The sequence below is a fragment of the Mustela erminea genome, chromosome 16 (genome assembly GCF_009829155.1).
Source record: "Mustela erminea isolate mMusErm1 chromosome 16, mMusErm1.Pri, whole genome shotgun sequence".
In the NCBI taxonomy this organism is placed as follows: Eukaryota; Metazoa; Chordata; class Mammalia; order Carnivora; family Mustelidae; genus Mustela; species Mustela erminea.
In genome coordinates this window covers 48,422,228-48,449,648 of record NC_045629.1, presented here as the reverse complement: position 1 = coordinate 48,449,648, position 27,421 = coordinate 48,422,228, and the positions used below count along the sequence as shown (strand labels likewise).

The 27,421-nt window shown below is 37.9% G+C and overlaps 1 protein-coding gene across 12 annotated transcripts in view; it reads left to right on the top strand.

Annotated features, from left to right (window-relative positions):
• RGS22 (regulator of G protein signaling 22) overlaps positions 1 to 27,421 on the top strand; it is a 150,628-nt gene that overhangs the window by 52,142 nt on the left and 71,065 nt on the right. For all 12 annotated transcript variants that reach the window (XR_004279567.1, XR_004279568.1, XR_004279566.1 and 9 more), the window contains 3 exons: positions 2,995 to 3,109; positions 4,534 to 4,656; positions 5,654 to 5,755. Coding sequence is in view for 6 of the 12 variants with exons in the window: in XM_032316101.1 (XP_032171992.1) it covers positions 2,995 to 3,109; positions 4,534 to 4,656; positions 5,654 to 5,755 (340 nt within the window). In the remaining 6 variants the exon portion in view is untranslated. The remainder of the gene's footprint in view (positions 1 to 2,994; positions 3,110 to 4,533; positions 4,657 to 5,653; positions 5,756 to 27,421) is intronic.

Genomic DNA, 27,421 nt, shown 5'->3' with positions numbered 1-27,421 from the left:
TTTTTGCTGTGCAGAAGCTTCTTATTTTGGTATAGTCCCAATAGTTTATTTTTGCTTTTGGTTCCCTTGCCTCAGAAGACATATCCAAAAAAATGTGATTATGGCCAATGTCTGAGAAATTACTGCTTGTGCTGTCCTATAGGAGTTTTATGGTTTTAGGTCTCACATTTAGGTCCTTAATCCATTTTGAGTTTATTTTTGTGTATGGTGTAAGAAAGTTGGTGCAGTCTCATTCTTTTGCATGTAACTGCCCAATTTCCTCAACCACTTGTTGAAGAGAATGTTTTTTTCCCATTACATGTTCTTGCATTTTTTGTCAAAGATTAATTGACCATGTAATTTTGGGTTTATTTCTGTTGGCCCTAGAATTCTTAACTACATTGTTAGCACTAAAATTTCTTTTAGCAGATTAATTTTTGTATTTTTCAGTTTATCTAATTAGTCTTCAAAGGGAGAGTTGGGCCAAATCACCCTCCCTGCCATTTCCAGAAATAGCACTTAATGAGCTTTGGTGTGCTTTGTTTGTATTATATCAGTTCTTACTGCATCCCTATGAAGAAAGCATTACCTTAATTTTTCAAGTGATAAAAATATACAAGTATGAATTGAGAGAAAAGTTTAATTTTGAGAACTATGCATAGTTTTTATGTCTTTTGTGACTAGAGAATAGGGTATTACAGTGAAAAGGCAAGAAACAAGCTAAAACAATAAATGAGGTTCAGATAGTCAATTTTTTGTGTGTCACATTAGGGAATTTGGAGATTATTTTCTATGCAGTGGAAAATATCTAGAAAGTTTTTGTGTCATTTGCTGAAATTAAGTTATTTTATTTTCAAAATTGGAAATATATGCACAGTTGAAAATTAGTTACATGCTATCCACTTATTCTATACTTTTGTTTTTACTGAATTCATTGGAGAAGGTGTCTCATAGCAGTACATGCTATCTATTAGTTTAGTTATAGGTATACTATAATGTGTTTTTTCTGTTGTTTCTTATTCTTATAATCTTATCTCTCCTTATATCTAGTTATCTTTGATTTTATGCCAAACATTGTATTTGTATTCTATTGAGGGACATGGACATTATTTCCAATATTTTTCATTATTAAAAACAATGTTGCAATGGATATTCTTATACATTTGATGTATTTCATGTATGCATATGTCTGCAAGATTAATTTCTCAAAGTTGAATTTCTTAAATTAAAGTTCATGTGATTTAAAAATCACAAAACTATATTTCATTAGAGTTGTAACAATATACTCCTTTCAGCATGTATGAGTACATTCAAGCCTCTCTTTGTCTTTTAATTGAAGAGTTTAGTCCATTTACATTTAAAATAATTATTGATAGGTACCGACTTACTGTCATTTTGTTAATTGTTTTCTGGCTATTTTGTAATTCCCTTGTTCCTTTTTTTTCTTGTTCTCTTCCTTTGTGATTTGATGATTTTGAAGCAGAAAACAATATTTTTAAGGTGGAGGAGACTTGAGCCTGTTTATATGCCTAAGGTAGTATCTAGTGGAAAGGGAAAAGTTAAAACACCAACAAGAACGAAGAAGCTCTGTATTTTCAAAGGAGAATAGAAGGAAGGATTCAAGAACAAAAGCCATGAGATTAACATTGGCTATGAGATGGGATACTTTTTGCTGAGACAGGATGGAAGGAAATAAGGATAGGTATAGGTGGATATGTTTGTTGATAGTAATTTAAGACTGTTCAGCTGCAAATAACAGAAAACTTGACTAATAATGGCTTAGACAAATTGGGCTTATTTTTCTCACAGAGGAAGAAATCTGAGGGTAGGCAACTGCCAGTATTCGTTCCTTGGACTGGAAATATTAGGTCCTGAATTTTTGTAATGTTCTTGGCCATTCTTTCATATTCATTCGTGTTATAGCTCCTGATATCAGACTTTCAAATCATAAAGAAGAAGGGCAATTTTCATTAAATATTTCCCTTTGGTTGGGAAAGCAAGTTTTCTTAGAAGCTCCCCAGCAGACTGTTTTGTATCTCATTGGTCATAACTGTGTCACATGATCCATCCCAGCAAGTCTGTCTTAGAAAGTGAATATTTAGCTTTCTCAGTATCTCAGTGGTGCTAGTTACAGAGGCATGTCACCGGGAATGAGTGCTAAGTTAGCCAGTCAGTCAACAGAGGAATGGAAACAGAAGCATGTCATACCTCTCTTTGGTCTGAGAAGAGCCTGCAAAGCAATCCGCTGCTGGATTGGAGCAGATATATTGGTGAAGTGGATCACCATGTTCTATGGAGCTGGAAAGTAAGGCTCAGAATAATTGCAGTGAGGTAAGGCGAGGGAGCTGGATATGAAAGTATAAAAAGATAATGTGCCAAGTCATTAGTCTAGCTTCATAGTCTTCCATTATTTCACCCCACGCTACCACATATAAATCCTTATGAATCCCACCTGTTGTGAGGATTAAATATGATAATGTGAATTGTATTTAGCACAGTGTTTGGTTTGTGTTATATAGTGTTTACTTAACTGTTAGTGTCCTCTTGCCCTAAGCAAATCAGTTAACTTGCTGCCTTTTAAACAAGAATTTCCTTATCTACTTTCACGTATTGCTCACTCTTCTCGCCATCTCAAGAACCCCTCTGAACATACACACACACACACACACACACACACACACACACATACACACTACCCATTTTTTCAGGGAAATCCCATTTCTTTAATTATTAATAGACCTCAAAGGGACTTCTCACTGTTATCCATCCCAGTCATTTGACATCTATAATATATTCTTGAATTCATTCAACCAGCAGTTAATCATATTGAGATTTCTTTCTGTAGGACTATACTTCATTTTCTCAACCACTTCTTAAAAGGCTGGACTTGATAACTTGCACTGTTTTCCCCCCTATTCTCTCACAGTGCTCAAGTGCATTCCTAAGATTTGGTGTCATATATACCAAAGATGCTCAATACATATTGATCAATGAGTTCTTATCCTTATAATTTAGGCTGAGGCACAGGTTGGAAAGCAGCAATGTTATTCGCTTAACATCTTTTACTGACATTTCTGAATGTCTGAAGCCCCAACTGGATAGAAGATATACTTACACAGAAGAACCTTTGGTAAGTATTTTGAGAAGTGATTTATCTGATTCTTCATTTAACTGACCAATGTCCCCTGTTTTTAGAGAGTTTTCATTGATTTACCGTAGTATTTTTTCTCTACTAAACAACACATTTTATTTCTTCCTTCCAAAAAGATTTTTATCCAAAAATTTTCTCTGTGTTTCCTTTTGTAATACCATGTTGCTATATACTCCATTGATTACTATCTTCAAGGACAGCTGTCTTCTGGTTTGGTGTGAGACTACCTTAGGTACAAAATAAGACCATCCATTATTTTTATTAAATTGCTAATAGTTGATAAAAAACAATTTTGATGTTATGTTTTGGAAACAGAATTTTTATAAAGCAGAGTATTTCCAGTGTGTGGCTACCTTGATAATGTGGATTTTCTACACCAGTTAGGGATAACAATTTTATATTCCCTAAGGTTTATACTTTATGTAGAAACTTTGATAGTCCCAATATAGTCTGATCACTTAGCTATAATTTTGTATAACTTTTTATTTTATTCTAAGCAAACAATTATTCTTTGCTTCTAAGAAGAGCTTTTTTTCCTGCCAAAATAATTTTTTTTTTTTAGTTTTTGGAATGCCAACAGTTAAACATCATTAAAACATTAAAGTTTCACTTTAGAATATGTTTAGTAGAGGGATAAAGAGAGAGGCAGAGAAACACTATAACAATACCTTAAATTGTTCATGCCACCGTTATCTTAAGATTACAAAGAAGTCTGAGTTCCACACAGCAAATACCAAAGAGTTCCTGTGAACAGTAGATGCTTTTTCGTATTCTAAAGTTACTCTTATGCTTAGGGAAGTAGCCAGCTTTCTGTGTTTCAAGAATGGTATTAGGGTTGCCAGCGTTGTTGGCACAGAGGCCCCCAAATAACAGTTTTATGATAACTTATATTACCATTTACATTCTGAAGGCTGTGACCTGTACAGGGGGAGACTGTCTAAGGAGGGCCCCCTGAGGACAGTTAATGAGCAGCACTGAGAGGCCTTGAAGATGGTTCTTTTTATAACTCTCTTGTAGCCATTACAGCATCACCTCAAGGCTAACATAACAGTAAATATGTAGGAACGAGGCCACCAACAGAGATCTGGAAGACTCCTAAAATGGTATCGCTATGCCTGAAACGTGAAAATAATAGAGGTTGAGAAGTTACCCTAACATTAAGTTTGAAATTAGATTGGTTTATAATAGAAGGCAGTCTGTTGCGATAGTTGGCTCCATAAATGACTCTTAAATGATAGTCATATGCAAACATACTGCATTAATTAGTTATATGGTACAAAAAAAATTTTAGAGTCCAGCAGGAAAATGACAGCCTGGCAGAATTTATGAAACCGTGCTGTACAGTGTCATAAAAAAATCATCATGTTTCTGGATGGATCATGGACTTCTGTTTTGTTATCTAGGTTAAAGCCATGGCTGATGGTGCCTTGGGAGGATTTGACATGGAAAATTTGTTGCAATCTTTGTATGTAGAAAATAGAGCTGGATTCTTCTTTACTAAATTCTGTGAGCATTCAGGAAACAAGGTAGAAGATAATGATTTTAATTTTATGCCTTTACTTCATTTTAAAGTAAGAAAAATTGAAGGAATTCAGTGCTCAAATAATTACATTTGATGTTAAAATTCCCGTATCTTCTGGCAAGAAATTTTATGCTAAATATTTAGTGAAAATATGAACATCTCTATTGTAATTCTCTTGTTTCACTATCCTACTAGAATTACAAAGAAAATTAAAGGATTAACTTACATTATTTTTTTAGAGACTTATTTATTTATTTTATAGAAAGAGAAAGAGTGTGCCAGCGGAGGGGAGGGGCAGAGGAAGGAAAGGGAGGGAGAGAATCCTGAAGCAGACTCCTCAATGAGCAAAGAGCCAGACATGGGCTTGATCCCAGGACCCAGAGACCATCACCTGAGCTAAAATAGAGTTGGACACTTAACTTAGCCACCCAGGAGCTCCTTGACTTGCATTGTTAACAATATTTTATTCTCATGAGTTTTTGTTTCCATGTAATATATATTAAATTCAGAGTTGATTTCTATGAATCCTTTAATTTTCATTTTTAATAGCTCTTACAATTAGAAGTTGCAGTGGATAGTGCATTAATTAATAAAACTCATTGCCAGTTTTGTTTTCTTTTCATTTTGCTTAAATGTAAAATATTTCACTAGCTCAATTATTAGAGTGGTGTTTGGTTTTAGTATGATATATATTTGTCCATATATATCAAAATACCTCCAGATTTTGGTTTCATGCCAGAAATATGTGATTACTCTTTGTTAACTAGATTGCTTTCTGTTTTAATGGCTAATTACATAAGAGGCATACATGCAAAAATATAGTATTTTAGTGACAATACCAATAATATTTTCTATATTGCCAGTTTGTAATAGAAGATAAGACCATCTTAAATTGAACCTGATTTATGGTAACACCAAGAAGCTAAAAAATTTATTTATATTTGAAATTAGAGCTTTAATAATTGGGTGGTAATGATTTATATATTTTTCTCCATCTACAGTTGTGGAAGAACTGTGTGTACTTTTGGTTTGACCTACAGGCTTATCATCAGCTTTTCTACGGAGAAACACTTCACCCTTTTAAAGTATGCAAACAAGCCCAAGTAAGTAGTAACTAATTAGGGTTCAATGTGTGGCTCTAAGTACACAAAGAAATGAAAAATTTGTGTCCGGCTCCAAACAAAAGAAATCTGGGACTACAGGCAAAAAGGCAGCAGTTAAATTGTTGTCATGGGATTGCTTCATTAAATGTCAGTAGAATATTATTTTATAATCTGATTTGTGGGTTTCCATTTTATTTGTTTTATTTGGTTCGCTTTATTTTCTCTTTGCTGACAATTATTTGTTCTGCCAATAAAGGACATCCCATATTTTTTGTAATTTATGTCTTTTTGGTTTGGTTGTGAGTGATTTTTTTAAAAAGAGGACCCTGAGAGAGAACTTGCCACAAGTCACTGAAGTGACGGGGAGCAGATGCATAGACCAGAGCTATTCTCTGAGCTTACTGTGGAAATCAGCTGTTGGACATCCTCAGCCTGGTGACCTCGAAGGGGGGGAAGAATGCTGACTGTGTTCTGTAGGCTCCATGTCATCCCCTGTGCTTCTGTACGACACACCATGTAAGACAGAGACCGAGAGCTAGAGGAAAGAACATCTCAAGACCACCACCCTGAAGCAGAACAGAGGAAGATTCTCTGCAAAGGGAGACAGAGCCGTGGCCTCTTTTGAGGGGGGAGAAGGAAAAAGAATAGAATTATGACTCAAGCTGACTTAATCTTCTCAGTTTTTTTGTTCTTAGGATCTTAATTATCTTCCCCCCACCAAAGATTTTATTTATTTACTTGAGAAAGAGAGAGAGAGAGAGAGAGAGAGAGAGAGAACATGAGCAGGGTGGTGGGCAGGAGAGACAAAAGCAGACTTCTTGCTGAGCAGGGAGCCCAACATGGACCATCATGATCTGATCCCAGGGCAGACACTTTACTGACTGAGCCACCCTGGGACCCCAGGGTCTTAGGATCTCTTATGGAAGGAAGTCTTCAAGCCTAGGAAACCGCTAATCAATTCTGTATCTGTTGACCACGTAAGTGGTTCTAGCTGGAATAACCCCATTCAGGAGACCCTCTCCGCAGATGATGCAGAGATAGTTTTGTCCTATCGTGTTTTACCTTAAGCTCTTATTCAGGCTCTCAGAGAGTGCTGCTGCTGGATGTTTGTTGTTACTTCCACCACCCGGACTCTGGTGTTGTAAATCAGCTGACAGAGCTTTGTACTTTTACTATGAGAACAAGGGTTTCAGCAGCTACCCAGCCCAGATCTGGCTCGATGCCGTCATGAAGTTTTAGCCCTAATTTGCCAGTGCCATTTTTTGAGACCACACATGGGGCTCGTTTGCTTGTTCATCCTTGACCTGTGGGTCTCTACCGCTCCTCCTCCCCCTGACATATTGCTCCTGTCTGGAAAAGTACCACCTGTTATTTATTATGTTTTCACTACTGCAAAGCCCACTCCTCCAAACATCTTCAGCTGCTCTGTCAAGTGAGTTCTCTGTTGTTGTTGTAGTCACCATATTTCCATGCACTTGTAAAAGTGGAAATTCTATTTAAGTTTGGTAGACTTAATAGTTCTCAGTGATGATCTTATTCTACATGCTGCAGAAGTATTGTGAAACAGGATACAGGCAGATTTTGTTTATTCTGAGATGGATTATTTTTTGGGGGGATCATCAAGGTCTGTAAGCTTTTTATCCTCCTCTAGATTATCTTCTAGACATTTTTTTTTTAAAAAATAGAAGTATAATTAACATACCATGTTAGGTTCATTTCAGGTGTGTAACATAGTGATTCAACAATTTTGTACATTACTCAGTGCTCATTATTTCAAGTGTAGTCACATCCGTCACCAAACAACGGTATTACATTACTGACTCTATTACCTATGCTGTGCTTTTCCTCTCCATGACTTATAACTGGAAGTTTGTATGTCTTACTTGCCTTTATCTATTTTATTCATCTCCCATTCCCCTCCCTTCAGCAACTACCAATTTGTGTATTTAAGAATCTGTTTTCTTGTCGTTTGTTCATTTTGTTTTTTAGATTCCACCTATAAGAACGGACCCTAGAGGGTGTTATGCTAAGTGAGATAAGCCGGACAGAGAAATATAAATACCCTATGAATTCACTTATTCTTCCCTAGGTTATCTTTTGGGGAGTCGCAGCAAGTGGAAGGAGGGAAACAATGGAGAAAGTTGCCTTCAGGTGAATAGAAGGAAACTGAAGGAGCAAGTCATGTGATTTTTTTCTTTTTTGGCTTGTTTACTTTTTACTTCTATGGTTACTTTATTTTTTGGTTAATGGAGCAAGTTGTCTAGATTAGTTTAGGTTTTAATTATCCAAGATTTCTGTGCCTCTAGATATAAGAATCACCTTTAATACCATAATCCTGTAGATTTGTTTCACAGTATGAAATGGCATTCATTTCTTTTCTTTTTATTAACCTATAATATATTATTTGTTTCAGGGATACAGGTCTGTGATTCATCAGTCTTACACAATTCTTAGCATTCACCATAGCACATACCCTCCCCAATATCCATCACCCAGCCACCCCATCACTCCCCTCTGCCCCCGTTCCCTACAGCAACCCTCAGTTTGTTTCCTGAGAATAAGAGTCTCTTATGATTTGTCTCCCTCTCTGGTTTCATCTTGTTTCATTTTCCCTCCCTTCCCCTATGATCCTCTGTCTTGTTTCTCAATCATTTCTTTATAACAGAAATGGCATATGGCCTTCTTCAAGAGTATATTTACAGTACAAATATTTGGATCAATAATGCTAATGCAGAATGTAATCAGGTAGCACTATGTTAAAGTCACTGTCAACTTGATTTTATATTGTTTTTACACATCTAACAAGTTATATGGTAGGAAACTGAGAGTTGGTTCCAAGAGACTTACATGTTTTTCCTGTATCATAGTAAGCAAATTACATACCTTGAAGTTTTATTGACTCATAAAATATTGCAGAAGTATCTGTAGGCAAACTAGATGGGGAATCAGTTTGAACTGAAATCTTGGGCACATACTGAAGATTTTACTGCATGGTTTCAAGATAGAATAGTTCAGTTAGAAGCCAATGGAAATGGTCTTGGCAAGGAGAAAAAGAATCACTTATTGTAGTGCAGAGGTAAAGTCTTTGACTCTAACAAGAGTTTGCCAGGGGAGCATGAACCACTGCTAAGATTTGGAGCCTAGATTGTTCCCACAGATAGTCCTACTGCCTTTTATTTATTTATTTATCTATTTATTTGACAGACAGATCATAAGCAGGCAGAAAGAGAGGAGGAAGTAGGCTCCCAGAGAGCAAAGAGCCCCTTGCTGGACTCAATCCCAGGACCTTGGGATCATGGCCTGAGCCGAAGGCAGAGTCTTTAACCCACTGAGCCACCCAGGCGCCCCCTACTGCTTTTTTTTTTATACTACATACTCCCTTCAGTGATAGAGCACTACAATAGAATGAAGCAGATCTGGGTAGCACTATCTTTTATGACGTCTTCCATCTTTGTAGAAATCTTTCAAACAAAATGCATTCCAGCAAAAACTATGTATTTAAAATTTACCACTCTCTACAGCATATATGTTGAGAATTTTTTTGAAAATAGAAAACAAGTATGATCATAAATATTGCACATGTTTACACATGCGTACAGACACTTATTAATCACATGCATATTTAAGTGGGAAAGAGGAAGAGAGGGAAAAAAAACAGTAAAAACTAGAGCCCAGGAGAAAAATTATTTGGAGTATGTAGGAATTAATGAGTGGAGAGGGTAGGTAAGAATGAAATGGAAATGAGGAAAAAGAGGATTTGCTTATTTTTACTAAAAAGTGCTATTCAACATAAAGATATTCTTGCAATAGTGTGAGATTTTTAGACTTACTCAAAGGAATGTGTGTCACCTAGATCAGAGGGTGTATGACATAGAAGGAATAAAAAATCACAGACTTGGAGTGGAAAGAAATGAGTTTACATCACATGCTCTTATTATGCTAGTTGTTAGCTGGGTAAACTTAGTCAAGTCAGTCAGTTTAGTAAGCCTCAGTTTCATGTCTTATAAAAATGTGGGTGGTAATAATGCTTCACATTTTATTTTCTTATTTCTGTTTTCTCCTTTATAGTTTTAACATGCATACCAAAGTTAACAAAGTCTACAATTAATCATTATCTTTATCCTTTCAAATAATCTAAGGATCTTAGAACACTTTAATTCCACCACACCTTGCCCATTTTACGTATCATTTTTGTATGGCATTTAAATTTTTTAAAATATGCCTACCAAGTAGCTATAATCACTTTTTTTTTTTAAGATTTTATTTCTTTGACAGAGAGAGACAGTGAGAGAGGGAATACAAGCAGGGGGAGTGGAAGAGAGAGAGAAGTAGGTTTCCCGCTGAGCAGGGAGCCCGAAGTTGGGCTCAGTCCTAGGACCCTGGGATCATGACCTGAGCCAAAGGCAGATGCCTAATGACTGACCCACCCAGGTGCCCTTCATCACTTTTGTTGTAAGACCTTTGATGCTGGTGTAGGTTTATTTATACATTGATTTCATGCTTACCATTGCCCTTTGCATCATACTCCTTCCTTTGGGCTTCATTTCTGAAGAATATCTTTTAGTAAGTTTTCCATTAAGATCTACTAGTGGTAAAAGTCAGGTTTTATTTGTCTGCAAAAGTTTAATTCTCTCATCGGTCATATAGCTGAATATAGAATTCTAGGTTGACGATTTTCTCTCAGCACTTTGAAGATACTACTCTATGGTCTTAGGGTTTCTGTTGCTCTTTTTGAAGAGTCTCCTGTTGCTCCTTTGCTTTTTCTCCTCATTTGATTTTTAATCTTCTCTTAGACTTCAGTGTTCCATATTTCATGTCAGTGTGTTTATCATGATTATCTTTCTTGGGTCCAAGTGGCTTCTATAATCTGAAGAATCATGTCTTGCATCAATTCTGGAAAGTCCTTAGCTGTTATTTCTTTCAGTCTTTCTACTTCTCTTTTCTGTGTTTGCCACATTCGGGATTCCCTGTCTGGTCAAGACTGTCAATCCTCTATCTCTCTTAATCTCTCTTTTGTGTTTTTATTTTTTAAAAAATTTGAGAGAGAGAGAGAGAGAGAGAGAGAGAGAGAGAGAGAGAGAGAGAACAAGTGAGGTAAGGGGCAGAGGGAGAAACAGACTCTCCACTGATCAGGAAGTCCAATGTGGGTTCCATCTGAGGATTCTGGGATCATGACCTGAGCTGAAGGCAGACGCTTTACTGACTGAGCCTCCCCAGTGTCCATTTTTCTGTCTTTTTACAGCTTTTCAACAGCTATTTAACCCATCCATTGAGTTCAATTATTTTAAGAATTTTTTTTATTATTATTAGATGTTCTGCTTGTGTTTTTCAAGTCTTCTTGATGTTTTCGTCTCTTTTTTTTTAAGTTTTTAATTTTTTCCTTTATGTCTTTTTAAGCATTTTAACATATATTATAGTCTAGCTGTCTTAGTTATCTATTCCTGCATGGCATGAGAGTATTACTGTAAGCTGGTGGCTTAAAATGATATGCATGTGTTATCTCACAGTTTATACAGTTAAGGAATCTGGGCACAGCTTTGCTGTATCTTCTGCAAGGCTGTAAGTTAAGAAGAAGTTGGTCAGGGATGCTTTCTCATCTGGAGCCCCACAGGGGCAGGATCTGCTTCATGGTTATCAGCAGCATCTGGGTATTTGCAGCCACTGGCCTGAGGAGAATTCAGTTTCTCCCTGGCTGTCAGCTAGAGGCTATACAGCTCTGTGCCATATAGCGTGGCCCTCTCTATGGTGGCAAATCACAACATGGTAGCTCGCTTCTCCAAAACCAGCCAGGAAAGGAGTTTCTTAGCAAGACAGGCATTACTGTTGTGTGTAACATAACCAGATACACAAAACCACATATATCTCATCACTATGACTGTGTTCTGTTGCTCAGAAGCAAGCCCTGCATTATAGGCCTACACAGGGAGAGAATTACAAAAGGGCACGAGCACTAGGAGACACTGAGAGTCTGATGCTAAGCATCCAATAATTCTATGATTTGTAGTTCTTGGAAGAACTAATTTTGTTATTTATTATTTCTGTGAACATGTTGGATTCCTTCTTGTAGGTACTGGAAGTCTGAATTATGAGCTCTTTAGTGAGGTTTTTACCTATGGTGCTTATCCTAGGCACATTTTTATTGCTGATTTCTCACCGTGAAGTTTCCTAATTTGCCAAGTATAATCTTGAAAAACAAACTCACGAGATGGTAAATTTACAATAACGGATCCTCAGGAGTTATTCTTTTATTCTTTTACATGGAGTCTAGGCCAGGACAAGGAAGCTTCCATTTTGTTTCCTAAGTTTGGTCAGTGTAGATGTAGGTAGTGACAGAGATAGAGACAGACATAGAGATACACCCATGCGTGCATTTATTTTTTCCATTCTGCATTTCACATTGTGTATGACCCTTCAAAGACCTTGTGGTATGTATGGCTCTTAGTATAACTTTTCCACCCTAGTGAGGATCCAAGGCCTTGTCTCCTTTACCCAGTGACTCTTAAAATCCACGTTCTTAATCCCAGTTTGCCCCCTGGTCCTCCCTTTGGCAGCTCATGCTTATCATCCTGATTTTTAGTATATTCCTTAATTTTGGCCCTTATGTTGGTTTTCCTTCCTATCCAGCCACATGTTTAGAAGAATATTTGTTATACTTTATCCAGTATTTTTAGGTATTTTATAGAGAAAAGATTTTCAACTAATCTAGCCTGTCAGCATACCCAAAAAGGAAGCAGTCATGTATTTTCCAATTTAATACCCACAGTCATCATACAGGTATTTTTATCCTATTTTTTTATAGATAAAAAGAAACTGCATCTCTGAAATGTTAACCTTGCTGAAGTTTCATAGCTAGAAACAAAATTAAGCTCAAACTTGAGATGCAGAACTGATTTCAATGCTGCACTTTGCCTCCTTTACCCTACCAATGTTCTCGTGCCTATTTCACAGGACTTCTGTAAGGATTACATAAGACAATGTAGGTGGGAATATCTTGTAGTCATACATACATACCTGGAGATATGGCAGGTTTGGTCCAGACCACAGCCATAAAGCAAATATCACAATAAAGTGAGTCGAATGAGGGGTGTCTGGTGGTTCAGTCGGGTTAAGTGGCCGCCTCTTGATTTTGGTTTAGAACATGATCTCAGGGTCATGAGATCAAACCCCGCACTGGGACTTTGTGCTAGGTGTAGAGCCTGCTTAAGATTCTATCTCCCTCTCCCTCTGCCCCTCCTCTCCCACTTGCACACTCTTTCTCTCTAAAAAAATAAAAATTAAATAAAGTGAGTCCAGTGAATTTTTTTTGTTTCCCAGTGCATATACAAGTTATGTTTACATTACACTGTGGTCTGTTAAGTATGTAATAGTCTTATTTCTAAAAAACAATGTATATGCCTTAATTAAAAATGCTTTATTGCGAACAAATGCTAACCATCATCTGAGCTTTCAGCAAGTCAATCTCTTTGCTGGTGGAGGGTCTTGCTTTGACATTGATGGCTGCTGATTGATCAGAGTAGAGGTTGCTGAAGGTTGGGGTAGCTTTGGCAGTTTCTTAAAACAACAATGAAGTTTGCTGCATTGATTGACTCTTCCTTTTACTTAACACTTAGAGGCCATCGTAGGGTTATTAACTGACTTAATTCTAATTGTGTGTCTCAGGGAACAGGGAGGCCTAAGAACAGGGAGAGAGACGGGGTAATGGCTGGGTGATGGGGCTGTCAGAACACACACAGCATTTATTGATTAAGTTTGTGATGTTATATGGGCACGGTCTATCACTCCGAAATAATTATAGTATCATCAACGGTCTCTGATCAGAGATGACCGTAACAAATATAATAATAATGAAAAAGTTGGAAATATTTTGAGAATTACCAAAACATGACACAGAGGCACAAAGCGAGTAACTGCTGTTGGGAGAAATGGTCCCAATAGACTTGCTCCATGCTGGGTCACCACAGACCTGCAGTTCGTAAAAACAATGCAATATCCACAAAGCACAGAAGTGCAATAAGAGAGGTTTTGCCTGTATACTGTAGAGCACTCTATGGAATAGATAAATATTATTAGAGTCCATACTAAGGTTCTCTCCATTACCTAGATAATGGGGAAGAAACAGAGGAACTTGGGGCTCTGAAAACAAACAGGATGGAAGAGCAGCAACTCCTAAATTCATAGTTTAGGAGTTCATTCAATCAATACTAGAACTTACTGAGTTTTCAAAAATACAATTCATAGAATCACAACCTTTAAAGAATATCTTTTACAATATTGTTACTTACTAAATAATATTCACTGAGAGCTTCTATGTGCCAGGCAACGTTCTATGAATAAGGACATGGTTGGGACAAAGTTCTTGGCTTAGGGGCTCCTGGGTGGCATGGTGAGGAGCCTGCTTTTCCCTCTCCCACTCCCCCTGCTTGTGTTCCCTCTCTCTCTGTCTCTTTCTGTCAAATAAATAAATAAAATCTTCAATAAATAAATAAATAAATACTAAAGAAAGTTTTTGGCTTAAAGAGCTCACTTTCGTGTGGGGAAGAGAAATAATTACTGAAGTACTTCGATTATGTTTAAAATAAAACAAAATTAATAGCATCTTAACTGGGGTTAAGTTTTAAGTTAAGATTAAGTTCTTAACTGGAAATCAGTTCTTTCTTCACCAGCAGGTAACAGTTGGTTATTTTTTTCCCCATTTTTCAAAGTTATTGAGGTATAGTTTACATACATTGTTATATTGGTTTCAGGTATACAACAGAGTGATTTGACAATTCTATACATTACTCAGTACTTGCCATGATAAGTACAGTCACCCTACAAAGCTATTACAATATTATTGACTATACTTCCTGTGTTATATTTTTCCTCTCTGTGACTTCTTTATAACTGGAAGTTCGTAGCTCTTAACCCTTTTTTTTTTTTTTTTTTATCTATTTCACCCATCCCCTCACCCATCTTCCCTCTGGAAACCACCAGTTTGTTCTCTGTATTTAAGAGTGTGTTTGTTTGTTTGATCATTTGTTTTTTAGATTCCACATACAAAGGAAATCATATGGGAGTTCTCTTTATCTGTGTGACTTATTTTACTTAGCATAATTCCCTCTAACTCCACCCATTTTGTTGTAAGAGGAAGTTCTCATTCTTTTTGTGGCTGAGTAATACACACACCCACCCCCCAAACATCTTCTTTATCCATTCATATACCAATGAACATTTAGGTTGCTTCCATATCTTGGCAATGGTAAGTAATGCTGGTTAACATGGGGGTGAGTATATCTTTTTGAATTAGTGTTTTTGGTATTGTTTTTTTAAAAGATAATCATTGGCTTCTTCTCAAATACCCATAGGAGGAAGAGAATGGTTTCCTTTTTTTCTCACTTTTGAGCCAAAACCTTTCATGCTTTGGTCTTATTCTCACCCTGTGAAACAATACAAAATAAATGTCTTTTGGGTGACAACACTTCAAACAAAAAGTTATAATGTCATGTTTTATTTGGATCAACAACTTTAGACTAAATCTCAAATCCTTGCAGTATCTTTTACTATAACTAGATGAAATCTTGACATTTGGAAGTCTCTCTCCTGACATATCCCTCAGTAATTTGTTAGCTTGGAAATATTCTGGCCTAATGCTTTTGTAAGAGACTGTTGCTCCTATGTGTGTACTTTCTTACAAAGAAATCACTTGATGCAAATCCAATAGCAAATAATATTAATAATATTAGCAAATAATATCAGTCTAAGTGACTACTCCTATCTACCTAGTCTGTAGTAGTGCCATTGGCTTACCCTTGGGTTTACAATATTTCACCAGAGAGAAAGAAAACACAAAATCTGAGTCAGTAAATGTCATCAAGACCTGTATTATGCATTAGTATTTTTAGGGAAGCCATAAGTTTATGATGTGATAGTAATGCAGAATTCATCAATATATTCATTCAGCAATTATTTATTGCTATCCATCTCATTCTCTGTGTGCCCAAATCACTCTAGTTTCCTATTAGGTGATCTCAGACATAGTGTGGAGCCAAATGAAGTTCACACCAAATTGGGCAGCATAATACTACCTACCTACTTACAGGTGTGTCTGTGTTTGACTCCTTTGCTGTTACTCCTATTAGTGTGGAAGCAAAAAATCAATGTAAGCAGGATAGCTGTTAGATCACCATTTACAAGCACATTTTCCCTAGCTTGAAAACTTTTATGCTGACATTCTCACAAACATCTATCAAACATCTGGTATATACCAGGCTCTGATCCATGATGGGAGCACATTGGGGAACAAAGCACACACCGGTGTTGCCGCTCAAGTTCTGTCAAGGTCCAAGAAGGTACTCTTCTTCTGCCCACTTTTCCAGAAAACACTAGGAAGATTGAGAAAGAGGAGACATTGTGGCTCTTTCCCCCATAAATTCTGCATTGTCTTCACAATGGTTCTCGACACAGTTTGAGCTAATTTTAGGTAACCAAATCCTTGGGTGTTACCATAAATTCCTTTGAAAAAAACTTATAGCACAAGAGGAGCAGTGTCAAATTTTTTTTCTGATAATCAGCTTAGTTTTTTTTTTTTTTTTTTCATTGCTTGCTGTCATCCATGACCTTAATTGTTTAGCTCTTCTCCTTCCTTGGCATTTACAGGACTTAAATACTTCAGGGTGGTCCTGACATTTTCATTAAAGTGCTATGAGCTAAGTGCTCTCTGTCTAGGCTGATGGTGTATTTTCAGGTGCACTAACAGAGCTCATTATTTCTTTATATAGCAGCAGCCTTAAGAATCACGCTGTGTTTCCTGAAAGATGAATGGGCATGGGTGAGGGGTGAGGTTGGGATGGTGATTAAATGTGGAAAATCCTGTACTTCTTCATAGCTTTATAGTAGGTTGCAGTGTCTTTATAATTAGGCTGCTTCTTGTGTGCTGGGCACTTATTATTCAGGCTTTATTACATTGCTTATTTTTGTTACCAGAGAGATGGTGTCCCAAGTAGCAGCCAGGCTTGGAATCGTGAGCACTATGAATCACTGAGCACAGAATCAGCAGGGTTCTCATCTTACATCCCATTTTATCATGCTTGCTAGTGAATTCAGGAAGAACACATATAACAGCTCACTTTCTGGTGTACGGTTATTCATTCATTTCTCCTGTTCCTGATGTTTATACTAACCATCTACATTCTGTGTTCAGATTTTGAATATTATAGGATTATGAACCAAAAAAGGATCTCCAAAGATCCACTTTTAATCTTGTTTCTGGAAAAGTCACCATATGAAGTTCTCTAAATCATCATTAGCATCCTACCTGACATTTATTTAATGTTTACTATCTTTTGGCTTCTCTGGTGGTCACTTTAGAAGGCTAGTTTTATTTAATTCTTCCCATCTTACCAAGCAGATGTTGGTATTTTCCCCATTTTACAGATGAGGAAACTGACATTTGTAGGAATCGAATACTTTCTTAAGGCCATCCATTCAGCAATTAGTGAGCTTGGGATTAGATCCAAATATGTGGACTCCAGACTCTTAACTTCTAAGTCTTTGCTTTCTTATTGTCTCTAGAAAAAGGAATGTCTATTTATCACCTTGTTTAATCTTTCAGGGTAATATCTTTATAGACACCAAATGCCAAAATACCAAATTTCACCCTTAACATTTTCCCCCACTGGATTATAAGCTCCAAGAAGACTGCTTTTTTTACCTCGTGTCTTCAAAACTGAAGCCGGGATATAAAAGATGCTCTAATAATATTGATTAAATGACTGAATGAACTCATTGGCATATTTATATCCTTAGCAACATATTATAAACCTAATTATAGATAATCTTTGATTATATATGACTGCCAGCCAAGTGTTTTTATTTAAAAACATTAAAAAAATAAAAATATCATCACCCAGCTTCAACCATGGTCAAGACTTTTTCTAGGCATGCTGTGTCCATAGCCCAAGTTTACTTTTAAAGAAGAGCTCTTGGGTGGGGTGTCTGGGTGGCTCAGTGGGTTAAGCCTCTGCCTTTGGCTCAGGTCATGATCTCAGGGTCCTGGGATCAAGCCCTGTATTGGGCTCTCTGGCTCAGCACAGAACCTGCTTCCCCCTCTCTCTCTGCCTGCCTCTTTGCCCACTTGTGATCTCTCTCTCTCTGTCAAATAAATAAATTAATTCTTAAAAGAAAAAAAAAAAAGGGCACTTGGGGCGCCTGGGTAGCTCAGTCAGTTAAGCGCCTGACTCTTGTTTTTGGCTCAGGTCATCATCTTGAAATCAGTCGTGGGATTGAGCCCCACTTCAGGCTCCATGCACTGAAGCAGTGCAGAGTCTGCTTCAGATTCTTTCCCTCCTACCCCTCCTCACTTGTGCACACACACACACTCTCTCTCTCTCTCTCAAATATATAAATAAAATCTTTAAACAAAAAAAAAAAAGCTCTTAAGAGATTTCCCTAGAGCATCAGTGAAGTCTCCCTGTCCCTTTCCACCTCACCCAAAGAACTTAAAAATAAGCCTGTTTCCTGAAACTGAAACTATGAAATCACTGTGTAAAACAGTAAGTAAATAAAACGGAGCTATTGTCTAGAGAATGGTTTCACAGGCCTGCAAGACTTAACATGAAGGCACCGGGACATTTAAAGAAAATATGTTCCCGTCAAGGGGAAGCATTAGTCAACAGTGCATCCAGAAAGGGAAGTGTTGCAGAGGCTGACCTTGACCTTGCACTAGAAGCGCTCTCCTGAGCAGTCCACTCCTGTGAGCACCTGATTAGTCTAATAGATCCCACAGAGAGAACACTCATGGGTGCCATAGTTAATTTCCCTGACTTGACTGTAAGCAACCTCTACATTTAAGCTTTGTTTCTAAGGGGATGGGCTGGCTGACATAAACATCCAACTTGTCTGACGGTTGATTTTCTCATTGTCAAGTAATCCCTCAATGATCTGGTTTCATGATCAGCTGCTCTTTCTTTGTTTGTGTGGATTAGCTTCCTTGTGAGACAGGTTTGGGGGTTGTTTTTTTTCTTAAGCCTGAAAATGTTAATATAGTCATGCTTTTCTCATTGAATTATTCTTTGTTCACTGACTTTAAAGAAATTATTTAAAAAAAAAAGAAATTATTTTTATTGGAGGTGAAATAATTCCATTAGTTTAAACACATATTTTGCTTTTGTCAGTTAAAAGGCTTTTTTAAAATGAATCCCCAAATTGCCAAAATAAAATACTTATTTTTTGCTTAGTTTGCCTTGAACTACATAGTAGTAACTTTTTGTGGGTAATTGTTTACTTCCTTCCATTCTGTATTAATCAGTTATGTTGAAAATACCTGAAGCAATGGCCCAAGTTATTCTTTTTTTCTTCTTCTTCTTTTTTTTTCCAAGTTATTCTTAAGTCTGGTATATTTTGTCCCTTGAGTTTGTGGCTTGTTTTTTGGCTTTCCTAAACATGTTCTGTTTTCCCTTCTGATTTTTCATTCAGTCCAAAATGATTCAAGTTTGTCTCATTCTTTTATCTATCCTACCGGCATTTTTTTTTTCCATTAGATTCTCTTTTGCACTGAGTTCTTCTATAATAGAGTCGGAGTAATTGCCAGAAATTCTCAGATTGATTGTCATCACATTATCTTTTTGTGTGCAACTCCATTTTGTGGTGATCTCTGCAGTGGTTTGCCTCTCAGTATCAGGATGTTGCAATCTCTAGGAATCTTGAAGATTCCTAATTGAAAAACCCCAAGGTCCTTCACATGAAAAACCATTTGTGGAAAGCTCCATCTGCAATTTATTCCCTCTCGGCGTAGCTCCTCAGTAATGTTTTTGAGCTCCTAGTGGGATTTGAGAGGTCATTAAAAACCATCATATTTTCCTCTTTTTGCAGAAAAAAACAATACTGGATTGCCTGAACTTGCTCATTATTTTCTTTTTCTGTCTCATATGAACTCAGATAATGATGTTCTATGCCCGGTAGAGCTGTGAATGGTTATGAAAACAGACCTCACTTTTTGTTGAAGTAAATATTTTGTAATTTCTGAAAGTGTCCCATATCAGGGTATTTATGGTCCTCTTATAAACCCCTCTGGGGACCCTTTGCCTCTAGCTGTTTGGAACACAGTTTCATTGTATTGTTTCATATAAATTCCAAGGATGGAATTATTGAGCCCAGCTGAGAAGATCCTACATTACTTGCTGTTTGCCTTCAAGCACAGCGATATGTTTAGGTGTTGATGACCTGGGACAGCGGATGTCTCTTCTGCTGTGTTTGAGGTTATCGGTCAAGCCATTGTGGGGGCTTTTTGGGGCCAGACATTATATCAAGATGCGCTAGCATCAGTTTTATTTCTCATGATGCTTCGTGTTTCATCCTCATAGCTGCTCCTTATTTTCTCTCAGGAGGACAAGTTTATAAGCTTTTCCCTACTAAACTCTTACCGCCTCTGATGTACTAATAGGGACTAAAGGGAAATTGAACGTCGAAGCTCGCTTTGCCCTTTTCTAAGTAAGGGCTATTCAAGAGGTCAGGTTTCAAAGAGGAACTTGTTTGCTCTCTTCTTGTAGTTCAGCCTTGCTGCAATTGAACTACTAAAAAGAACTTTACCATATTCATATTTTTAAAAATTAGATGTCAGTTAAACACTATTTAGGTAAACTGTTAGAAATTGGCATATTTTGGTATGAACTGGTATTTTCCAGTATATGACTTTGCCTTCAGGGGGTATTTGAATTATTTGATATCGATTGCCTTTTTTTTTTTTCCCAACTTACTTTCTTTTTTTTAAAAAAGATTTTAAAAATTGGTTTATTTTAGAAAAAAAGAGAGTGGGTGGGGATGGAGGGGGAGGGAGAGGGCCAAGCAGAATCCTCTGCTGAGCGCAGAGCCCAACTTGGGGCTTGATCCCATGACCCTGAGATCAAGACCTGAGCCGAAATCAAGATCAGATGTCTGACACTCAGCTTACTGCGCCACCCACGTGCCTCTATTTGTCTTTCTTTAGCCATCATGATAGGAAAAGAGAAGTATATTTGCCTTATAATCATTGGCATGATGATAAATATTTAACAACCAGCTCTCCCAAAAGGGGAAGGCACCCCTGATTCACAGATTTGCAGATTTGCGTATCTCTGGGTGTAAACACTCTCACCGTGGGTAATTTCAAGCTGCCGACATGACGTCACTGAATGCAGAGCTGGGAAGGGATATGTAGTAGAAAAGGCAGTAGTATTTCCACCATTCAGTTGTAATAGAGTAAATAACCTCAAGAGCATGGATGATAGTAAAAACAGTAAAATCATTGGGAAGTGATGAGTTTTGGGTATTATTTTTGTTTCCAGTTTGATTTCATTGCAGGCTTATGTAATTTAGCTTTGAATAATAACTGCATTTAAAAACTTAACTCACGGGGCACCTGGGTGGCTCAGTGGGTTAAGCCACTGCCTTCAGCTCGGGTCATGATCTCAGGGTCCTGGGATCGAGCCCCGCATCGGGCTCTCTGCTCAGTGCGGAGCCTGCTTCTCTCTCTGCCTCTGCCTGCTTCTCTGCCTGCTTGTGATCTTTGTCTCTCTCTCTCTCTGCCAAATAAATAAATGAATAAAATCTTAAAAATAAAATAAAATAAAATAAAAACCTACTCACGTAATCCCTGAAAATCCATGAACTGGGACGAGGTGGTTCCAGTGTACCATTGCTTAAGACGGAGGAAAAGAGATGATGAGAACTTCCACTCTGAGCCTTTCCCCTTTTAAGTTTCTCATGTCACAGCTACCCTCCACCTTTATTTTCGTTGTGTGCTTTAGAGACTGCTTATGAACCCTTAGTCTATACCTACCGAAGAAGGCTGCATCACTTTGCTCCAGAATCTCTAGGTCCTGCACAGTTTGTTTATTATGAACTGAAAGAAGGAGCTTACTGGGAAAAAAGAAAGAAAGGAAAGAAAGAGAAGGAAGGAAGGAAGGAGAAAAGGAAAGGAAAGGAAAGGAAAGGAAAGGAAAGGAAAGGAAAGGAAAGGAAAGGAAAGGAAAATTCTGTATATTTCAGTAGCCAAAAACTCTTTTCTTCTTTTATCTTTAGGGTGTTTGCAATAGTGTCATGGGTTTTATGGAATATGTCTTCTTCTCGGCTAGGGCTTTGTTGATATCATCCTGTCAGTCCATCTGGCAGAACACTAAGTCTGCCTCCCAATAAGTAGAAGGCAATAGCAGCAGACAGTTTTATATATCCTGTGCTCTCGGTGGGCATCTTGGACACTCATCAGAAGAATGTGAAAGATACACATCTTCCTGCAGCCTTACTAATTACATGATTAGAATCCCTTATTTCAGGGCGCCTGGGTGGCTCAGTGGTTAAGCCGCTGCCTTCGGCTCAGGTCATGATCTTAGGGTCCTGGGATCGAGTCCCGCATCGGGCTCTCTGCTCAGCAGGGAGCCTGCTTCCTCCTCTCTCTCTCTCTCTGCCTGCCTCTCTGCCTACTTGTGATTTCTCTCTGTCAAATAAATAAATAAAATCTTTAAAAAAAAAAAAGAATCCCTTATTTCACTGTTGCAGCAGGGTGAGACATCTTAAGGAAAAAATGGGCTTGTGGGGTGCCTGGGTGGCTCAGTGGGTTAAGCCTCTGCCTTCGGCTCAGGTTATGATCTCAGAGTCCCGGGATCGAAGCCCACATCAGGCTCTCTGCTCAGCAGGAAGCCCACTTCCCCCACCCCCTCTACGTGCCTCTCTGCCTACTTGTGATCTGTCTCTCTCTGTCAAATAAATAAAATCTTTTTTAAAAAATGGGCTTGCAAATAACACCAAAGGCTGAAGCATAAGAGTGTTCTCCTAATATGTAGCAGACTTTAATAGGTTGTATTGAAAATCCACTTTTTAAATGTCCCCGATTTTAGTTAACCTGTTGATAGGCTCTGCTAGATTTAGTATTAAGGCCTGACAGCCTATAGGTTCTGACACATCCTGTCCCTGTTGTACTGAGGGACTGCCTTTAAGCTGTACACTTCTAAAGTCAAAGCTCTGTGTTTTTCCCCCCTTACTTCCACTCCTGGCCTGGTGGTGACAGCAGAACATCATGCAATCAGTGTTACCAGGCAATCACAGAAAGATACATACACACGATCATTAAAACAAATCCTTCAAAACCAAATATGTGAAACTGTTCCATTAACATAACTAACAGCTGAAATGTAACATAACAAATCAACACATGTGCTCCAGCATTTGCTATGATTCTTGACTTCGCCTTTTAAGGTTACACAGAAATTGTTCTTGTTTTCATTGGAGCACAGATGAGCATCAGGCTGAAGGTCATCAAATGGCCCCTACTTATGGGAAAGATGCTTTCCCAAAGACTTAGCACATCTTCTGCCCAGAAAGACCGCTTCGCTGGGTGCTTCCACAGCACAGCAATTGGAATCTTACCCGGTAGCTGTCATCATTTTGTCTTTGGTACAATGAGAAAGCCAAATAGCACAGGCGGTTGTGGAAATCATTTATATTTTGCTCTTGACATTGTTAAAAATAACAAAAATAAATTCAATAAGCCTGCAGTTGTCCTGTCTCAGGTATGTTTTCCTAGGATTTGTGATGCAGTGAGAAAACATCAGTCCATTCCAGGGCTTATGAGAATGAATCAAATGTGAGAAAACTAAGCCTGGAATACACTGTGGTATATTTGAAAGGAGATTGGGGTCCATTTCCATCCAAGAATATGTTTATCATGTAAATTTATCATAACCATTTCAGAATGATTTTGAAAAGTACTAAGCGGCAGGGCTGAAATCTTACATGCAAAATTACCTTAAGGTTGGAAAAAAATGCAAATCACAAAGGGAAATTGCATAATTTGAGCCATCTCCTGAGTTATGTGATATGCTCGTCTTGTTTAGGATATTGGCTCTAATTAATGAAGCATCAGAGGTTTCCTTAAAGAAGCAAGCATAGAAACCTTTTTATGGTTTATTTCTTGTAATGGCAACAAACTAACGTGTATCATAAGTAATTTAGGTGAAATACTGTCCATCATTTTGCCATTCTTTAGAAAGCAAAACAAAACGGTTGTCAAAAATGTTGTTTCTTTCTCTCTTTTGTCTTCATTTCTCCATTTGTTTCTCCATTCCACTCTCCAATTCAGTTTTTCTTCCTCGTGTCTCCACAGTATCCATCCTACATGTTTTTCTTCTTGACGGGCTGGTTAGCTATCCTAATCATCGGAGATTAGTTAAACAAGAAAGTTCATTCCCAGAATTTCAAGACCGTAAGGGATTTTTTAAGGGGAGGCATTGCTTCCCCCCGCCCCCCCCATCTGATAGAGAGGCCAAAAAAGTGAGTCAGAGGCACAGGTGTAGAGCAGTCTGGGCAAGCCGCTCATCGTGCATTTCCTGATTACATAACCTTTGAGCATCTCCAGGAGAGATGGGGCCGAGAGCTGTGCAGTGTGCAGTGCCAGGCAGTCTGATCACGGACAGGCAGTGCTTCTGTCCCTTCTCAGAAACTTTCCTGTTGGGTCGTTAAAACATCACAGGTTCATGTTTAAATTGGAATCTTGTCGGCCACAGCTGTGCATGAGTGAATCTCTGCTTTAATGTGAATCAGAGTCACTGACTGGGCTATGAAGGGCGCATTTTCTTCTCCAACATTAGCTACATTGTTTTTTCCTCAGTGGTTAGAAAGGAAGAACTGGGTGGCCAATAAAAAAGCAAATGACCCAAGACACTTAAGCAATGTTTGTAAACCACAATTAAACTCTATTTTTTAGTGATCACATAGCATAGTCTTCATATTCCTTCAAGTAAGTTCACGTCAACTTAAAAATGATCTTCATCGTCTTTATACGGTTTTAAAAGGTGCTCTTTGGCCTTTGTATTTGTTATATGTAGTCAGTTGTCAGTCCACTTATACATTGTCCCTGGATTATTAGAAACATACTAGAAAGACATTGTCAGATTTTAGCGGCATAATTCAGTTGAATGTACTATAAATTTACAGAGTGGCCCAATAAAGAATTGACAATCACATCCATTTTTCCCTTCTTATCCCCTTACCCATTGTTGTCCCCACCACTCTGGGAGCAGAGAGTCCCGAGACTGAGTCTCAAAAGACGATAATAAACGTGCATTATGTGATCTTGGGACACTCTGGAAAGGATGATCTTTCAAGACCTTTTCTAATGTTTTCAGTTCTTTAATTTTATAATACTGGTAAAGAATCAGGGAGGTGGTGGGAAGTATATATCTTCCTAAGGATTGTGCTGGTTATCATAAGGATCGACACTTGAACAAAGAGAAATTGCTTATGTGATAATGAATAATGTTCAATAAACAGTGAGGAAGCCCTCCCCCCAAAACAGGTGAGAAGACGAACAAGTATCTAAAGTTAGGTGTGATGGAGAGGGGACAGATTTTTAAATTTCTGTTAAGATTTGCATTTAATGTATTCATTCTTTTTTTTTTTTTTTAAGATTTTATTTATTTATTTTACAGAAAGAGAGAGAGAGAGATCACAAGTAGGCGGAGAGGCAGGCAGAAAGAGAGAGAGAGGAAGAAGCAGGCTCCCCACTGAGCAGAGAGCCTGATATGGGGCTCAATCCCAGGACCCCAGGATCAAGACCTGAGCCGAAGGCAGAGGCTTTAACCTACTGAGCCACCCAGGCACCCCTAATGTATTCATTCTTTAAAAAATATTTTTTGGGCACCTAGGTGGCTCAATGGGTTAAGCCTCTGCCTTTGGCTCAGGTCATGATCTCGGGGTCCCTGGATTGAGGCCCGCATTGGGCTCTCTGCTTAGCAAAAGCCTGCTTCCTCCCTCTCTCTCTGCCTGCCTCTCTGCCTACTTGTGACCTCTGACTCTCTCTCTGTCAAATAAATAAATAAAATCTTTTAAAAATAATTTTTAAAAAAGCAACATTTTTTATAAACATATATTTTTATCCCCAGGGGTACAGGTCTGTGAATCACCAGGTTTACACACTTCACAGCACTCACCAAAGCACATACCCTCCCCAATGTCCATAATCCCACCCCCTTCTCCCAAACCCCCTCCCCCCAGCAACCCTCAGTTTGTTTTGTGAGATTAAGAGTCACTTATGGTTTGTCTCCCTCCCAATCCTATCTTGTTTCATTTATTCTTCTCCTACCCACTTAAGCCCCCTTGTTGCATCACCACTTCCTTATATCAGGGAGATCATATGATACTTGTCTTTCTCAAAAGCAACATTTTTTTAGTAATCTCTATGCCTAGTGTGGGGCTTGAACTCACAACCCCAAGATCAAGAGTCATATGCTCTTCTGACTGAACCAGCCAGATGTTCCTAATGCATTTAGTCTTAACAGAGAAGTCTGTGAAGCTTCAATCCAAGTTCTAAATAAAATGGTTGGGATTTTGGCTTGGGTAACAGCTATTCAATTCACATGATTGCAATCAGATGAATGTGTGTTTCTTAGCAAGTAATATTTTCTGCTTGTCTTTCCTTTATGTTCAGCTCTAAATATGTGTTAAGCATGTCTAGGATTCTTGTTTTAGAGAAATATTGTACTTTTATCTAACTGGTGTCGGTTAAATATGGGGAGAACATATAATTTAGTATCTAAACCAGGATTCTTTTCAGAGTGAAAGGGAAACTATTAATAATTATGCCAGAACAGTAGGCTTAAACTAGAATGGGGTTATATGGCTACCCTCATTAGAGCTTCTTGAGACTATGGGAATAGACAGTTAAATAATATGCAAAAGCCCAAACTCATCAAAAAGAGATCAGATTTGTAGTTACTAGAGGTGTAGGGGTTGAGGGAAGGGTAAGCTTAATGAAGGTGGTCAGAGGTACAAACTTCCAGGAATAACATAAGTAAGTACTGGGGAAGTAATGTACACCGTGATGACTGCAGTCAACATTGCTGTATGGTTTATACAAAAGTTGCTAAGAGAGTGGATATTCCCTTCTTCACAAGGAGAAAATTTTTTCTTTTTTTGGTATCATTATGAGATGATGGATGGTTGAACTTATGGTGGTAATTATTTCACCATATACATAAGTCATATTATGCTGTCTACTTTAAACTTGGACAATGCTGTATGCCAATTATTTCTCAGTAAGACTAGACAAAAATAGTTCAACAACAACAATAACAAAAATATGCATGGGCCCTTGGGGCTTCATAGAGAGAAGTAAGTGTGAGGTCAGGAAGGAAGGTCATCGATAGTAGCCTGAGAAGAGTCTCACTGAGCTTGGCTGAAGTCTGAATTATATTTTGTTTCTTGTGGGAATGGAACTGCTGCCTCTTATTTCCTCCTCACATTTTTAAATTTGTTCTGATCAGTTACTCCTTGTTTCAATGTAGAGAGGTAAATTCAGAGGACTTGCATTTGAGGAAGAAGGGAAGCAAAGTGGGAAATAGTCAAAGGCTGTGCGATGAGTGGTATGTTATTAATGGAAACTGGAAATACAGAAGGAAGGGAGGAGCTTGGAGGCTCTGAAACAACAATTTGTTATATTATTGAGTCACTGAGTGTGAAAGTCTAGAGCCTATCCACGTAGTAGTAATAAGTTAGCAACTAAAAGCAGAGATTTTCGTTTGGGAAAGAAATCAGGTCTAAAGCTATATATATTTGGGTTTCTTCTACAAATAGTTAACTGTTAAATCTCTGGGAATGGACACAGTCTTTTATTCATCTGTTTGTTCATCCTAAATTTAGCATTACACAAAATGCTAGGGA